Raw genomic sequence first — 16,323 nt, forward strand, 5'->3', positions numbered from 1 at the left:
GATCTATTATGTGATCAACACCATTTTTTTTAATTAATAAAAAAAATAATTTATATAATATAATTTATATATAATTTATTGTTTAAGTCCATTTTAAGCCAAAATCCTAAACGTTTATTGTTTCCAGCTTCTTAAATGTGAGAATATGTTTCTTTTTTTCCTTGATAGTAAACTGAATATCTTTGGACTGCTGTTTGGACAAAACAAGACATCTGATGACCCTCCTGGGCTCTGGGATATTGTAATGGGCATTTTTCATAATTTTGTGATGTTTTCTTAGACCACTGTTTTCTTAATTAAAAAAAGAAATATGCAGCAATTTAATTACTAATGAAAATAATTGCAAAAGTAACTGCAGCCCTCATGGATACATTGTGCATGACTGCACAGTGAGGGGTGTTTCAGTAATCACATAAGGTCTTAATAAACAAATAAATCTTTAATAATTTCTACTACTTGTGCAAGAACATTCCAAGTCCAGGTCACAGTTTATCTAGAAGTACCCAGTTAAAAGAAGTTTGCAGTTTGCAAGGACAGAAGAGGTCAGGCTGTAACCTCACTCTTTTGTAATAATTTTACAAATCAACTCTTAAAATTATGTGATGAATAATCGTTTTTTTTAGAGAATACAAATTTTGTACTGACCTCGTGTGCGTCAGTGCCTCCCTAACAACCTCTTCTGGTGGTGTTCGAAATGTGATTAATATTCAGAAAGTGTTAATCGTGATGGGCCTTTGCACTGTGCAACCTTTTTCTCTGTTGATCACAAACATGCTCACTCATTTCTTTCCCACAAATAACCATTTATTCTTCACACATTTACTGAAAATTACAGTTTATTGAAAGGACACAGAAAGGTCAGATAACACAGATACATGTAGCTAGGAGTTACTACTCAGTGCATGGCACATTCTCAGGGAGACGACCCATTGTGAGTCTTTGGCTCTTTGCCTCAGGAGTGGTAAAGGCAGAAAGAGTGCTGAAATATTAAATGTTGAACAGTTGGCCAGCCAACTTGAGCCTCTATATTTCAAAATGTGGAGGAGTAAATTAACCTTGCTACAATGAGTGACAAACAATATTCTAAGTTGGGTAGTAGTAGTAGTAATAGTAGTAGTAGGAGTAGTTTTTATTTGTCAATTGATATACTTATCACAGGATACAGTGTCAGACCTCACCAGTGCAAAGGGAATTTTCTAGAAAGATCACACATTTAGAAAGCAGTGTCCTCACTCAGAATAAAACTCAGATAAGTAAACAACAAATGAACAATCATGAAACAAGTTACCAGTGCCATTGCTACCTTTTTAAAAAGAATTTCTAGAATGCATGCCATTTTACTATGGAGGTTTTCAGATGACAGTTTGAAATTTGACAATTCCAGTGTCTCAGCTTTTGCAAACAATGCTGATATGCGTATGTGTAGCTGTGTGTTTGTGTGTGTGTATGTGTTTAAAAATATGTGTGTGTGTGTGTGTGTGTTTGTGTGTGTCTGTGTGTGTGTGGGCGCACATATGTTTTTTGTGAGAGTGCGCAAGTGTGTGCTCTTAGAAAGATCCTTCAGGCAATGCAGGAGCTCTGCATTTTGGATGATAGGCCATCCTCTCAGTTGTATTTATGTGGCTTTGTCTTTTTGCTGCTGCCTCCCTCTGCCTCCTCACTGTCGTCTGAGAGCTTTGTGTTGAATTTTCCAGTCTGCGCTTGGCTCCTTTGCTGTTAGGTTCAGAAGATAAAGATTTTTAATGAGCAAGACTGACACCATAATATTCCACAGTAGATGTGCTGGTCTGTAATCTGAGCAGGAAATGCTCCTAAATATATGTGGGGCTAACAAAGCAAGAAGAAAAACACATTTTTGTTATTCAAAGATGATACTGATGTTAGCCTTAAGTTGCTATTACGACTGGACATTATAATGAGACAGGTTCTGATTCCTCTCTCTCATCATATCAGCTGAAGTAAAAGCCCCTAAAATGGAGGAGATCAATTTTAAGGGCTTCTATTTCAGCTGACGCAGTGAAATGAAGGTGTTGCCTTTGAAAGACTGAACGCTATTGGGCTGAACTCTCTCATCCTTCCCAGGGTGATTGGAAAATTGACCATAGTATCATTACCAGATTGCTCCTCCCTCATTGCACAGAAGCTATTACTGCATGAGGACAATCCCCTTTTTCTAATTTCCAAATTGGCCAGAAAGTTGCCCCAAAACAGTCTATACCATTGAAAACCAACTTAAAGGTGCTCAGTGGAGTTTAAGTTACGTTTACAATCATTGCATTTTACCAAAACATAATGTGTGTATCCTTAAGGTCTACCAAACAGGTCCCAAATTAAAACAACTGCAAAGCTGATTGGATTGTTTTAAATCCTGTATGTTGCTTACATCCATGAAACCAACTGCAAGATGTGGGTCTAAATGCATGCACCAGTGCATGTGCTTTATTGTATTTAAATGTCAGCTAGGATCGGCTCCAGGATAAGCAGTATAGCTAATGAATGGTTGCATGGATGGATTTACTGTAATTACAATCAAAATGGGGACCCACTCATGTAAACATTGCCCTGTGGCACTAGTAGAGGTGGACACTCCAAAGTACCTTTAAGTTCAATGACTGCTGACTTTACAGTAGGAGCTGATGTTGTACACAATATATAATGTTTAAAGAGCAACTCAACACCCAGTTTTAGCTTTAATGCACTTTTACATACAGGGGCAAGGAGTACAATCAATATCAGAATTTTTCACTTTTTGGGCATCAGCCACAATACAATTATGGTAGTAATGAACATTAGAAGCATGGTTTTGGAGTAAAGTGGCAGTATATACAATTTACTTTAAAAGTGGATTTAAATTGCCCTTTAGGGATAAAGTTTGATAGTAAACATGGCATTGTCAATCTATATTCTATATTATCTACATTCAAAGGGGGTAGTGCTAAGGAATCTGGCTGGCTTTCATTCTAGCTATGGTGAAAATGAATTATACTTGAGAATGGTTGCAATTAACTACCTGGTGAGATGAAAAATCAGCAATTTTCAGGGTTTCAACAACCCAATACTGACAACAGCAGCAGTCTGTTTGCAGTTCAGTGGCACATTGAAACACAATACAGTTGAAGAGGGTGTGTGCGTTTGGGGGATGTGCGTCCCTGTTGTCCTGCTGTTTTCACAATTTCCTTCTAACATTTGAAAGACAAATTTACTTGGTTCCAATGTATTCCATTAATGTAATGCAATCTTCTTTGGTACTTTGAATATTTGAAGTATTTTTTTTTTTGGCAATGACATGTTTAAGCACTGTACACTTGCACTAGAAAGCAATTCCCCAAGCAAAGCATCTGTTTTGTGTTTACCAATGTCACTTTGGAGAATGCCTTAAGGCTGGATGGCTGCTTGCAAATTACTGAGTTACACATCACTCTGCATGGCAGTCGGTTATAGTGCTATCACCTGGCTCGAAGCAAAACAAATAAAAAGAGGCAACATGCAGCTTTACATTTGTCCCATCGCTTTCAAGAGAGCATGACAGTAAACTGACCATATAATTTGTCACTTATGTAATTAAAAGATACAGAGTAGCACATTTTTTACTTAAGTATGTGGGTCAGTGACTGAGACTTGGTACTGAATGACTTCACTTCACTTCCCTCTATGGACAAACTTCATCTCTCACTTAATGCACTCATGTGGCTTCTTGCCAACCTCAGTTGCCACCCACTTTGATGTGGGCTTGGGATTTTCCTTTTTTTGTGTGTGTATCTTATTTATCGCCAGTAATAACTCCTTTAAGGACATCCAGAAGTTTTTGTGCCAAGATGGATTTTTGGAAAAACTTGCCATGGCTGCATAACTAATGTCTGTTGTCAAATAAATTTAAAACAAGTGTTCAATGTATCTGAAAAAACAAGAAATTATATGTTTTCACTACTCCTATAAACATAAACTTTTGACTTTGTTTTGGTTCTACCGATGCCCCATGGATAACAAATTGGTAAAATGGAAGGAACCCACCTCCTCCTCTGTTTTATTGTGGGTGTCGGTGAATATGTGGGTGCATACCATCTAACTAATTAACTGACTGTGCCACGGCAGGCGGATGGTGTTTTTTTTTATTTTCTGGAATATGTAATCTACTAAAATGAATGGCATCTATATGATCTATATGGAATTGATGATTTCCAACAACTGCATATCTGACTTGATTTTTTTTTATAGCTTTTCCTCACATTCACCCTTTGTGATTTTTATATTCCAGCTGGTGTGCTTCCACTTGCACCTTTTTAATGAATTCAGCAATGTCAGAGACAAACAATACAGATGCCACTGTGCTTCTGAGATATGCACTGTTGTTTGAGAACATCAGCGTTTGCTGAAGTGTTATGAAGTTATATTTTTGAATTAAAAAGAAACTGAAAAAAAACTTTTAACTCTCAAAGAATCTTAATGATACACCTCACATTTGAATTAATGTTATACAGGTTAGCCTGCATATTGTGGCTTTAAAGCTCACACAGTATAATTACCAAGCTGGAACAATGTTATTTTCCTCCATGTTGTTGACATTACAGTTAATCTGGCTGAAAACTCCTCTGTGAATATGTAGTATTGGTCTGTCAGGCTGTTGATGTTCAGGCCACATCAATGAGAGCCTCTTTGTCTGATCAGTCAGCCAGAGGAGACTAGAGTGAATAGATGAGTGCTTATACAAGAGTGCTTGTACAATATGTCTCAACTACAAAGTGCAGATGTGGCTCTGTTTTCCCTTAAACCTTTCTTTGTTTGGTAGACAAGCACTACAAAGTGCAGGACCACAAGAGTAGCCTTTTCTTTCAAAAACATTTGAACATAGAGTGAGATGCCACTCAGGTTCTCAGTCTCACAAATCGAACATAAGAACATATATTGAAGGTAGGGTAGTGACAGGAATAGAAGCCACTTTAATGCAAATTGATCCACAGAGACTGGAATGCAAATTATTACTAATCAAACTGTTTACTACACCATGAATGGCAACTGTGCATGAGGGATACCAGCAGACAGCAGGAAAAGAGAGTCGATTGTAGATTCATTGCTGCAGCACAATGTGAAAATTTCCCAATTAATGAGATTAAAAACAGCTCTGAAAAGTCAGCCAAACTGAGTTGTTCTAAGTCATTTCCTCCTGTTTGTCAACTTTGCTACAGCATATTTTTATTATTATTATTATTATTTTATTATTTTAAAGAAGAGAAATAATCTTTAAGGTTTAAAACACAATACCACCAAGGTTAAAATGTATCTTGTTCCATGACATACATTTCTTTCTGTTATTGTATTTTTATTGCATATAATGAATAACTATTTCACAACATTAATTTAAAAAAGAATACCATTACTTTGTTCTCCTTTGTATCAGTGACAGAGTCCACTGTTGTACTACATAAAAAAGTAATTGTCAGACTCTCAGTGAATATTTTTCTGGCACAGAACACACCAGCAAAGTCAAATCTGCCCATTTGTTGAGATCTCTTTTGAAATATTCTTGTATTCTTGTGCAAATAGTCTGCGTGTCTAAAAATGGATCGCTGCCACTTGGAATGCAAGACAGTTGCTCAGTTACACAGTATTGCACTGCATTGAAATGAGATGCATTGTTTTGCTGTACCATCTGCCACCGCCAAACAGGTGTGACTCAATTCAATAATATGATGAGGAAGGCAGTTATGCATAGGGTTTGGCAGGGCATTGAATATCGTATACTATAGGTGACATTGGCACACTGAATATTAGATTTTAGCACATTGGTTGCCGTCTTTCAGGAATGTAATGTAGGTGTTGTGTGTCTTTTCATCATGCTGTATCACTTGCCATGCTTTGTTTCACTTTGTGTCGTTCTTTGTTGCAGAGTTGAATCATTTTGCTTGGTTATTAGTTGTCAGACACTAGTTACACTGAGACAGTTACTGTGCATCTGTGTAGCCTCTCTTTCCATGATGTCCTTTAAAACTGAGTTGCAATGCTACATGTTTTTCATATTTTGATTTTTATGTTGTTATCTAATGCAGTCATTTCACTGCAACTGCCTGAAAATTGCAATAATCTATTACAGTTGCCATCTTTCAGGAATGTAATGTAGGTGTGTGTCTTTTCATCATGCTGTATCACTTCCTGTGCTTCATTTCAGTTTGTGTCATACTTTGTTGAAAATTGCTATAATCAACTACAGAGGAGATACTTAGTAGAGGAGGCTGATAATATTCTATATTTTTCTATTGTCAACAACTCACATTAAAGGGAGAATTTCATGTTAAAGACCAAAACCAAAAATACAAAATCCTTCTAACAAGTATTTCTCTGAAGCCAAAGCTTTATATTGCTTACTCTTTTGTACAATATGGCTTTGTTGTTCTCCAAAAACTATTAAAAACAAGTCAGTAAGCTACAAAGATGACACATCTCTAACCATAAACATTGATAGTATAGTTTATTTTGAGTCCTGGATACATGTCATCAACAGTGTTGTAAATATTACTATTTAATTCATATTTTATTAATGTACAACACTGGGTTAACTGTTGTGTTTAGGATGTTACAGAACCTCCCACCACTAGTCTAGGATTTGTTGACAGTAAGAAAAATACAGAAAAACATCAGTCTTGTCTCTTATGAGTGTTCTCCCCAATTAAGTGCTTGATAATTTCTTGGGGGACCAAAGAATTCACCGGAGTGATGACTGAAATGTCAGCATCTGTCATTTTTTCCATAAAAATTCAAATGATGCTCACCTGCTGTGGCTCTGGTAGCTTTTTACTTTCAGGAGCTGATTCCTCCGTCTGATTGTGGAAGCAGTCGCCCCCAGTCTATGGGAGCAGAGGGAAAGTATCTCAGTGCAGTGAAAAGAACGCATGCTGGGAAGTTGACTGTGTGTATTCAAAGAAAACACGAGATGAATAGACCCATATCAGTGACATTAATATGCGCTTTTGATTTTCACATAAAAGTCAAAAGGCATTTCAATGACTACTCCTACAACCATGCAATCATCAAATTAACTTTCTCATTTGATTTATGACAGTAATCAACGGTAAAACTGATCTAATCGAATGACTGATAATTGTTCAAGTAACTTACTAATGCTAATGCTTCTTGTGAAGATCTGCTGCCTTTACTCTTTTTTTACAGCACCATGTTAAATTGAATACCCTTGGGTTTTGGACCACTTGTCAGAAAAAAAAAACAAGCAATTTAGAGATAACCCTGGTTTCTCAGGAGCCAACATGGGCATTTTTCATCATGTTCTGACATTTTATAGACTAAAAAATCATTCATGAAATAATCAATAAGGAAAATAATCATTAGTTGCAGCCCTACAGGGTGTGTTTTTCTTTTACAGAATTGCAAATACAGCTACAAGTAATGTCAATCCCTGCTGTGATAAACTTGAGGACATTTTGTGCCCATGGTAACAGGATTTTTCTGGCTGTGTGCATGACGCCTTCAACTGGCTCTTAAGCAAACACTTTTTACAAGCAGCATATTTTAGAAGTTGTAATAATTATATGATTGAGGAACCACAAGAAGTGCATGATGAGGTTTTATAAAATAAAAAACAGAATTTTGAATTGTGAAGATGAAAAGAATTGCTGTGATTCAATGTTCAACTACCCTGTAATGGCCATTTTTGCTGCTTTTTAACTACCTGTAATAAACAGATTCAGATCATTTGTAAAATAATCACTGATTCTAAGAGCCATATCTACAAAACTGAAAACATTAGACTGACAGGATGTGACATTAATTTAGCAAACCTTTTCAAGAAACTGGATGTGCTTGGATGCAAAAGAAACAATATTCACCTGTTTGAACGGCCATGGAATAACAGGTGCTCTTTGGAAGAAATTCCTTGACGAAGCTTTTTCCTTCCTCTTTGGCAGTTTTGGCAGTGGCTCTCCTGGTGCACTGTGCTGATTACGGTACAGTGCCACATCATCGGCATAATGCCGCAATTGCATTTACAAATGACGGAAAACCACAGAGAGCAACGCTTGTTAGAAAATTGTCTTTTTACCCGTCAGAGTTGAGAGCTGGAGGCAGCATGAAATTTGAGGAGGTGGCCACATTTGTATTTTATAAAGAGGAAGACAGTTATGCATAGGCTTTGGCAAGGCATTGAATATTGTCTACTACAGGTGACACTGGTGCACTATTAGATTTTAAGAGACTGGTTCCCATCTTTCAGGAATGTAATGTAGGCATGTCTTTTCATCATGCTGTATCACTTGCTGTGCTTCATTTCACTTCTTTGTGTTGTACTTTGTTGAAAATTGCTATAATCTACAACAGAGGAACTATTTAGAGGAGATGATGATATTCTAATTTTTCTATTTGTCAACAAATTACATGAAAAGGCAAGTTTTCATGTAAAAGACAGAAAACAAAACATTCTTAATTCTACTAACAATTATTTCCCTGTGTGGCTTAAGGCTAATATATATGAAATTTGACAGGGGCAGCTGGTAATAATTTTGCTTTCATGTATCACTGCTGCAAGGCCCTTGTTAGGGCCAAAACATAAATTCATACAGGTTGAACACTAAACATTGTCACTACAAAGTCCATTAATTACTGCTCTCTAATCCTATTAGGTCAATTATGAATTACTTGTTCAGAGCACATGCTGCTGAGTATTTGGATGTGTCTAACCACAGGTAGGGACTTGAAACAAATGAAGGATGCTTCACACCACAATCTGAGGCTTAATCCATTTTGCATGGAATATATATTTCAAACAGTTAAGCATGAGCTTTGTCTATGAAAGTGAATCATTTGTTAGATTGCAGGGAACCTATCACATTCTATTTTCAAACAGACATAGACTGCAAGCTATACATGCTCATACAAGCTGTCTCTCCTCATTTCCTCCCAGCCTACAGGGAGAGGAGGACAGGGGGAGATGTGGTGGTGTTCATGAGCAAACACAATATCTGAGTCTCTGTTAAAATATGTCTCCTCTTATCTGTATCAGAATGTTTCTCCCTCTTGCTGCAGGATTTGTACAACCCTGCCAAAATTATATAATCAATTATGGGACACCAGTGAACATTGTTTTTGGCACGATTTCATTAAGGAACAATCTCTTTGACACAGTTTCCACAGAGGGTAATTTCCTCCTTGGGTGGCATCCCTCTGTACTCCTCTGTCTACAGTGGTCTATCAACTTATATTTGAAATAGCTCTTGATAGTCACTTGTCAAAAAATCCTTACAGACCATGTTCATTTCCCCTGCTTTTGTCAAATCCTCTTGGTTTTGACAAGGTTGGAAATGCTCATTCAGAACCTCCTTGATAACTGACTGCTCACAGTTGCCAGGATCTTAAAAAAGCAAGTCTGTGACTTTAAGGTACCATAGTCCTTCGCAAAAAAATTTGAATAGGAGAGGTCAGTGACTGGCTTTCGCTTTCCTCCCTCAATAACTGCGTTCAATGTGTCAGAGAGGCACTCAGCTCCCTCCAGTGTTCCAATGAAGCAGTGTTTGCACTGGGCAAGTGCAGTTGTGATTGAAAGGCTCGTCAAAGCGAGTGTAAATATGCTAATTTTATTTTCATTTCAACTACAGTACTCCATGCAGTTACAGTTTGAATGCGTTGCTGGAATCATTGTTGATCTATTATTGAGTCTTCAAAATGTCAGAAAATATTGGAAAATGCCAATTACAAGTTCTCATAGGTTCTCAGGTCACGTCGCTTAGTGTACCCAACCAATGGTTCAAAATCCAAGTATATTTAATTTACAATCATGAAACAAAAAAAGCAGCTTGAACTTAAGAATATTTAACAATTGACTCAGAAAGACAATAGATAAGTACTGTCAATTTTTTGTTGTTTGACAAATTAATTGTTTCAGCTCTAAAACGGATTAAAACTTTATAATAACTGCCTGTGGCACGCTTCAGGCTCCATGTGCTGTCAAAAATGAGGCATATTCTACTACATGTTAGCTTTCAGGAACAAAATGTGCTTTTCTGTCATGACATTGACATATGCAGGTTTTTATACCTTTATACCATGGCTGCAACCATTAATTATTTTTGTTATCAAATAATCTGCAGCTCACTTTTTCGATTAACTTAGTAATCATTTAGTCTATAAAATAGTTGCAAATTATTTTTCAGTCAATAAACTAACCAATTAATTAACAAATCGATTCAGCCCTACTTGTCACCATATTCTGATCTAATTTGATATACTATGTCAGAGTTTGAACTAACAAATCCTCACATTTGAAAAGCTTTAATGGCAAATATTTTGCATTGTTGCTTGATAAATGACAAACCTAATGTGGATGGAATTACTGTCAATTGATAAATAGACTAGTTGTTATAGCACCCCTGAGGTGGAAATCCTCTATGTGTAGTGACAACTGATTCAACAAAATTATAACAATAAATTGTGAACTAGAGAAAAATGTTAACTAAAGAATGTATCATCAAGCTGAAACTTGTTGCAGTTCTTGCATAAAGTTTGCTGGTTAATAAAGCTCATGAAGACACTTGAAGTAGAGGTGGCTTGTTTGATTTCTGATGAGGGACTTGAGCATGAATTTAGTGAACAGATGAACCTCATGGATATGGGCCCTCAGGTCACATAGGCCATTACAATTTAATTACTCTAAAGGCCCACCTTTTCCATCTGGCACTCTTTAACTCCACCACTCTCTCTCCTCATTACTCCGATGTTCACGGGTGATTTACTGGCTGTGACAATTCTCTGAACTTTAGAGATGTCCTGTGGAAAAAAAGAGAACATTTCAACTCGGGGGTTAAAAATAAAATGCATTAATGGCTTGTTGATGAAGCAGTGGCTCTGGGGTTCTGTTCATTTAAACTAATTCAGCTTTATTTATTTGTAGTAAATAAATTATGGTTGGAATGACTATTTCATAACAGGCAGCAGGAGGGGCAAAAAGAAATGGAGCTACAAACTAAAAGAGAATTATTGAAATACTAAGGCTTGGAGGTGGACCCAGTAATATTCAACCATCACATATCCAGTACTAAGATCAAAAACTTTTCTTAGTATTAATATTTCTGCACAAATTGTGTTTCATTTTGAACTACAGCAATGAAAGGCCAGACTCCACACCCTCACCACCACACCAGCTGTTTCTAAACTCTGGTTTACAAAGTAGGCTTAAAGTAAGTAGAACAACTCTCATTTAAAACTGAAAAATACTGTGATTATCCATTTATGTTTTGTCAGTTACACTGAAACAGATATCCACAGTTACACAAGTTTCTCTACGAGGTTGCACTTAAGCACAAACAGCCAAATGCTAACATGTTCACAACAAAAATGCTGATTACAGATGTAATGATTCTGAAACTGAGGCTGAAACGTCCACAATCTTGTATTGCAATATGGGAAGACGGAATCGCCATACCCCACTCCAACTCCAACCCACTGCAGATGCAGCCTCTTGAGCTCTAAGTATTTTACTAATATAACAAAACTATTTTTTAAAATTTCATAATTAACATTATAACATATGTAAATCACAAAATCTCTATATCTAGCTTGCCCTAAATCTATATAGATTTAGGGCAAGCTGTATATTTTCTAAATATTACACATTACACTGATTTTATTGTCTGCACATTACACATGACTATTTTGATCCAATCAAGAGTGAGTGATCACACCTGCTGTGAATAATTACCCTGAGACTGCATACCCCTTGGCACATTCAAGCTGAGGGAACATTTGGGTTTTGGTTTGGTTAGCACTAAACATGAAGTACAGCTTAGGCTGATGGGAATGTCAGTAGCTTTGCAGGTGTTAAATTAATGAACAAATTGGAGTTTTCTCAAGAGTTAAACAAAATTCTTATCATTCATCCTGAGGGGGACATGAATGCATCTACAAAATTTATTTGCAATCCATCCAGTTGTTGTTGAGACCAACCAACATGGCCACCCATAGAGCCATACTGGTAGCATGCCTCCACCATATTGGAAAGGTTAATATGGCAGTAGTGTCATTGACAATTTTATGGCCTAAGGTAGAAGGAGATGAGTTAAACAGTTCTCATTAAATGCACATGCAGTTCAGCTCTTTGAGTGATTATGCAGAATATTTAAACCTAATAGCTTTTGCTGTATTTCTGTTTCTGGTAATTGAAAATTGCAAGTCAACACTGTCTACTCACCTGATTTGGTACCCTCAGACTGCTACCTCTCCCTTAAGATGAAGAGAGAGATTCTGACAGTGATGATGACATCATTGCTGCTGTGGACCATTTCTCATCTCCACTGCAGTTTGACTTGCAATTACCCAAAACAGGAATACCACAAAAGTTATTAACTTCAAACTTTCTGCATAATCACACAAAAAGTCAAACTGCATGTGCTCAGAACAAGGGCTGTTTAACTCGTCTCATTATACCTTAGGCAAACACAAACTTTTCAATCAGCCCTTGAAAAGTACATGTCTAATTAGCCAGATATTAAAAGCAAAAACCAACTAGATTCCCATCATCTTTGTTTAGTGATGTTCTGGTCTGATTTTGTTCTGAAATAAAATGGAAATGTGCAGTTGTCTGCCAACTGTCTGGGTGGTCCCAAATGTTGGACCTTCAAACCAGTATGCAATTGATGTCTGAATAAACATACACAGATCTGAGCTCTGAGTAAAAAGTAATTCTAGAAGGAACCTGTGGGATTTACTGCTGTGAGAGGTGCATATGATGGACAATGATGTCTCAGGGAAGTGACCCACTGCAAGAAACAGTAAAAAGCAATGCAGAGATAGTGGGAGGAAAACAAGATGGACAGTCAGAGATGAAAAGGTTCTCTCTGGAGGTAGAAGAGCAATCTATATTACTACCACCTGAAATGATGTCTATATGAAAAAACATGACTCTCGCAAGGTTGGTGTACTTAGAATCGGTGGTGTAAGAAAAGCCCTATGCTAGAGGCCAAAAAATAATAAACAAAACCTACAGACTTCAGGACAGTTGTATGGCAGGTTTCAATCAACTTTATACAGTAGACATCATTTGAATACTGATGAGTAATGGTAGGGCTATACTGAACCTGACTGGTAACTTGCCATTCTTGTCAGAAAAATGGCTTATGTCCATGAAGAGCCCTGAGTTTAAATATTTTCATGTTTCTCATTGTCTCAGTAAACTCTTAACATGGTTTAAAATCCAATTCATAGCCTGCATAATATTTCTGAACCACAGTAAGAACATTTCTGTGTCATTTCTCTGCACTTACTGGCAGTAAGATATAATCCCTTAGAGTATGCTTATTTTAAACCATGACTTCATTGGAAATGGCCTTGGTAAAAGAGGCCATGGCTGTATAGAACTTAATATAATTATATTATGAATGTACACAGTAAAGAGTAACCCAGTTCCAGTTGATGTGCTGTCATCATATAGCTGTGGCTATCTTTTGGAGATCTTGGAAGTCATGTAAATAGGCATCATTGCCAACTGCATTGCTTTAGCTCCCCACACAAACTCCCCACACAAACACTAATGAGGACATATACCAGCTGGCCCCCATGACAAACAATATGCTAGACTATAGTTTTTATTTCCACATTTATGCATGATAGAAATGTCTCAAGATTTGGCATCAACATAGGTGCAAAAAAGTTGGTGGTTATTCTTTGGCTGCAAGCTCAGTACTTGATTCCTTTAGAACAGCAGTTGCTGTCTGCTTGACCCTTTAGCTTAAAAAGTGTTGACATTATTTAGGACCCGCTCAAGTTTTCACCCACAATGAGGCACAAACAACAGGCCAATGAAAACTCTGCTACTTGTACTTGGAACAATCTACACAAGCTAAATGTACTGCTGATCTATAGGCCTGTGGCTCACGTAGGCGCTGAGATGAAAAATTCAAAAGGCCAACCTGTCAATTGACATGTAGTCTGAAATATCTTGACATTTGCAAGTAGCACAGAAAATGTACATCTTTGACATTTCCTACATTTACTTCTTTTATATATATATTTTCATGTCATACATGGATTTTTTTAATTTTTAATTTAACTAAGGAACTTCTTTATTCAAGTAAAATTAGCACCACAACAGTGTAGAAATACTCCATTACAAGTGTAAGGTTTGTTGAAAAATGTAAGTATTATCAAAATAATTTACTTTTGATACTTAAGTGATACTTAAGAGTAAGAGAGCTTGTTCTGAAGAAAGATGGCTCTTGTATATTACTGACATTATTAGACTGTTAATATGGATGCAATAATGTGTGTGTGTGCATTTTAAAGTTGTAGCTCCATTAAAGTAGAGGTAGTTTTAACTACTTTATACACAGTTAGGTAGTTTAGTCCAGTGGTTCCCATCTCAAGGGTCACAAGATAAATCTGAGTGGTTCTTTGATGATACATGCTTGAGAAAGTCCTGATACACAAATTTCTATTCATTTTTTGGACTTCTCTCTTATCTTTACTGTTTATATGAAATATTCCACTGGAGTAAAAAGTACAGTGTTTCACGTATAGTGAAGTAGAGTACAACTATCTCAGAATTGTACTTAAAAACTACTTAAGTACTTGACTAATGTATGTAGTTACATTCCACCACTGCACAAAAGTAATATAGGTAATATAGGTAATCATGCTTGGGTTAGATACTGTATTTTTCCTGATGTCTATCACAAATTGCCCAGTAAGCACCAAACAGCAAACGATTTACTGATTTTGTCTCCAGCAGATATTTCTCCAAAGGTAATTCTGTCTGCGGCAGCCAGGCTTCTGCACAAGACTTGAATGTAGTACCTTCCCTAACTGGGTCAAAAGTGGTCTCTTGTGAGCATAAAGCAAGATGGTTGCAAGATGAACACAAGCAGTCTGAACCTGTCACTGTCAAACCCCATTCCCACTTTGTCAGCTGAAGCAACATCTTTTTAGGCAGGTTCAGTGGAATTGACTTTGCTTGTGGAAGTGACCGCTTTTGGGCGAACGTTTCATGCATTATTTCCTAACTTTTGACAGCATCCATCAGAACCAGCAGAATTTTACAGTATGGCAGCGGAAGACAGAAGACATTTAACATGCTGTTTCGTCTCCATATGGGCAGTGATCTTCCAACAGAAACTTATTTAAGTGCTTAAACTAAGAACATATATTATCAGGGAATGTTCTAATTAATTGTAAATTACATTTAGACAGAAAATGTGATATAATCAATAAGATGATGGGTTTCCATACTTAAAATATAACTTTTCTTATCTGAAACCCTGCATAGCACCTGTAACTGACAGACTATCAAAGTTTAATATCTAAGAATGATTAAATAATAAAAGAACGTTATTAGAAACCATTACTTAAGTGGACTTCTTGGTAAAGTTTTCTCACATTTGTTGCGTGATGCAAATGTTATTCTACCATCCAAAGTCAGCTGATGAATATCTTCAGGCTACTTTTTTTCTCTCTTTCAACCACCTACTATCTGTGCATGGCAGAGATGAATTTCCTGTCGATTTATATAGACAAGGAAACAATCATAAAAGTAAATAGTAAGTGCTGAGAGCAGGGCAATGAAACGCCTGATTCCTCCTCCGGCACAGTGCTCTGAGCATCTAAGAGATCATCTCCCATTACTTTGATGAAAATTGCATGCTATCGGACCACAAGAATTGGCTGTCTCCCCAAGACTGTTAAATATGAAGCAACTTCCACTCCAATCTTGCTGATCTCTGCATCCTCATACTAATGAATCTTTCACCAGCAAGGAGAGTGTGTGTGTGAGAGAGAGAGCGAGGGGTAAGGTCTGGGAGAGTCTTATCTGTGGCGTCTACCACAGCTTAAGGCCCATTATGTTAACTCAAACTACGAGCGTGAATCTCCAAGTGGTGTCAGTGAGTGCTTGAACAAACATCCCTGCACTTACCCGCTTTGGATTTAAAAATCACAAAGCAGATTTTAGTCTTAAATGTGCTCATGAAACTCAAATGTATGTTTTATCACCCTCTAAGTGGATAAAGGCTGCACCATATGGAACACTTTTTTTTCTACATTGATGGTAGTGCTTTTGTACTCAGCTATAAGCAAAATAATTGCCTTTTGATCACCAACAATAATTAGCATGCAATTAGCCATGCATTTTCAGATATATTAGCATGTCTAACTAAATGCATTCAGCTACAATTCACTTACACTAATACGTCAGGTTCAAAACTACACAACAGAAACTAAGATAGAGGATGTAATAACACTACTGAGCTCTTTCATGCTGTTAATGAGCATAATGAGGAACACCACGTGTTCATCAAAGAGCTAAGTTCTTGACATTTGGCTCTCTGTTGGCGGATTGTT

General features: G+C 36.9%; 1 protein-coding gene across 1 annotated transcript in view; it reads right to left on the reverse strand.

The window, feature by feature from the left end:
- Window positions 1–818: 818 nt before the first annotated feature.
- luzp2 (leucine zipper protein 2) overlaps window positions 819–16,323 on the reverse strand; it is a 138,423-nt gene continuing 122,918 nt past the window's right edge. Inside the window, exons 10-12 of the mRNA XM_018683370.2 lie at window positions 10,660–10,764; window positions 6,765–6,839; window positions 819–1,713 (exon numbers count right to left, since the gene is read on the reverse strand). Coding sequence (XP_018538886.1) covers window positions 1,606–1,713; window positions 6,765–6,839; window positions 10,660–10,764 — 288 coding nt within the window. The 3' untranslated portion in view covers window positions 819–1,605. The remainder of the gene's footprint in view (window positions 1,714–6,764; window positions 6,840–10,659; window positions 10,765–16,323) is intronic.

This window comes from Lates calcarifer, linkage group LG2 (genome assembly GCF_001640805.2).
Source record: "Lates calcarifer isolate ASB-BC8 linkage group LG2, TLL_Latcal_v3, whole genome shotgun sequence".
In the NCBI taxonomy this organism is placed as follows: domain Eukaryota; kingdom Metazoa; phylum Chordata; class Actinopteri; family Centropomidae; genus Lates; species Lates calcarifer.